The 1,676-nt window shown below is 41.8% G+C and overlaps 1 protein-coding gene across 1 annotated transcript; it reads right to left on the bottom strand.

Moving 5' to 3' along the window:
• Nucleotides 1-776: 776 nt before the first annotated feature.
• LOC122073070 (vacuolar iron transporter homolog 4-like) lies at nt 777-1,439 on the bottom strand. The gene has a single exon (XM_042637581.1). It carries the CDS (start codon nt 1,437-1,439, stop codon nt 777-779), a length of 663 nt encoding a protein of 220 aa, XP_042493515.1.
• Between the last annotated feature and the right edge of the window lie 237 nt (nt 1,440-1,676).

The raw sequence follows: 1,676 nt of genomic DNA, 5'->3' as shown, positions 1-1,676 counted from the left end.
TTTACACCATGTTATTATTGGTGTACGATGTCTTGTATTCAGTCATAGTTTAATCCAAGGAGCACAGGTGCAGGCACCTCGACAGAACAGAATGGCGGTCCCACTTGCCAGTAAGCAGGTCATGGGGGTTGCAAGGGGCGCAGGAGGCCCCCTGCATAGTGGGGGTGCAAGGGGGCGCAGCTCCCTGCTCAAATTTTTTATTTTGAGGGCAGTTTTGTACTTTTCGGATTAGGGTTTTTCACTATATATTTGTAACAAGCTTTTCTTTGTCTGTAATGTAAGAAAAACTAAGAGGTGTGAGTAATAGCGTTGTAATCCTATTTTTCATTGGTAGTGAAGCAAAATCTCATATCACCTAGGATGTAGGTAATCTTACCGAACCTCGTAAACATGTGCATATTGTTTGCTCTTGTTTTTCCATTACCTCCTACATCGCTTTTAGGGTTGCATTTCTACATATCAAACACATTGCTAACTTGTAGAAGTAATCCTTACTATGAAAAAAAAAAATTCCATCGAACAGAGACTTCATCATTCAAGCCCTTGGAGAACTAATTGGCTTAAACCCATAAATAAGAAATTGAAAAGACCCAATATTTTATATAATCATTATATTCTCTCAAGATTTAAACACACACATACACAAGAAACAAGATAAAAAGACACCAAACGAAAGAAGAAAATCATAGATAGATGGGAGATAGAGAGGTCTCCTTATTCCATAACATAAAAGAGAGAGGGGCCGACAAGGACCTAGCTAGAGGGATAACCAAATCTCATATTCCTCCAGATATTCCAAGCACCCCAAGAAACTTGGTCAATCCATAAGTGAAACCCATAGCCAGCCACCCCCCAGTCAACACCCTCAAACAAGGCTTCATCACAGGTGCCCTCCCTAAAACTGCACCTAAAACTCCAAATACCATTAAAGCCAAGCTTGACATTGCAATTACCACCCCCAATCTCACCTTATAATTATTTATAAAAGAAGCTGATAACAGTGGCACCAGTGCTCCAACAACAAAGGATAGAGCAGATGCTCCAGCTGCCTTAAATGGGTTTGACAGGATTTCTTTCTTGATCTCTTCCAGACTTTCTTTTCCATTATCTGAACCATTATTCAATCTCTTCATTTGAGAGACCTCCATGTCATACTGAGAGTACACCGACACGAATTCTCCGATTGCCATGCTACACGCTCCGGCAACCATCCCTGCAAAACCAGTAATGATCATGGATTTTACATCCTGATCTACAGCTCCTACTCCCATCATTAACGAGGCTGTGGAGACCAACCCATCACTGGCTCCAAGCACTGCGGCTCTAAGCCACTGTGCCCTTTGGGAATACTTAATTTTGATTTCTTGTTCTCTCTGTTGCTCAACATCTGTTTCAGGGATATTAGTTTCGTTGCTAGCTTCTATTTCTAGGGCTGCCATAAGGTGAAAGGAAGCAAAAAAGGGCTATCAGCCTATTAGGATGAAAATGGATGGAGAGATGAAGAAGGCTTGTGGAAGTCACACGTCCTCAGAACTGTATTTATAGAGGAGAGGGTCATGCCCTGGGGACACGACATGACTCATCTTAGTCATGAGACCGTGAGACTAATGAGTCTGCAATGTGATACACCAGTAAAGCTCACCCAAGAAAAACCTGAGGCTTGAGGAAATGTTAAA

Source organism: Macadamia integrifolia, chromosome 1 (genome assembly GCF_013358625.1).
Source record: "Macadamia integrifolia cultivar HAES 741 chromosome 1, SCU_Mint_v3, whole genome shotgun sequence".
Taxonomy (NCBI): Eukaryota; Viridiplantae; Streptophyta; class Magnoliopsida; order Proteales; family Proteaceae; genus Macadamia; species Macadamia integrifolia.
This window is presented reverse-complemented; position numbering and strand designations above follow the sequence as displayed.

Excerpts from the sequence above, each read along its gene's own strand:
- LOC122073070 (XM_042637581.1), bottom strand. The coding sequence starts at position 1,439 with ATGGCAGCCCTAGAAATAGAAGCTAGCAACGAAACTAATATCCCTGAA.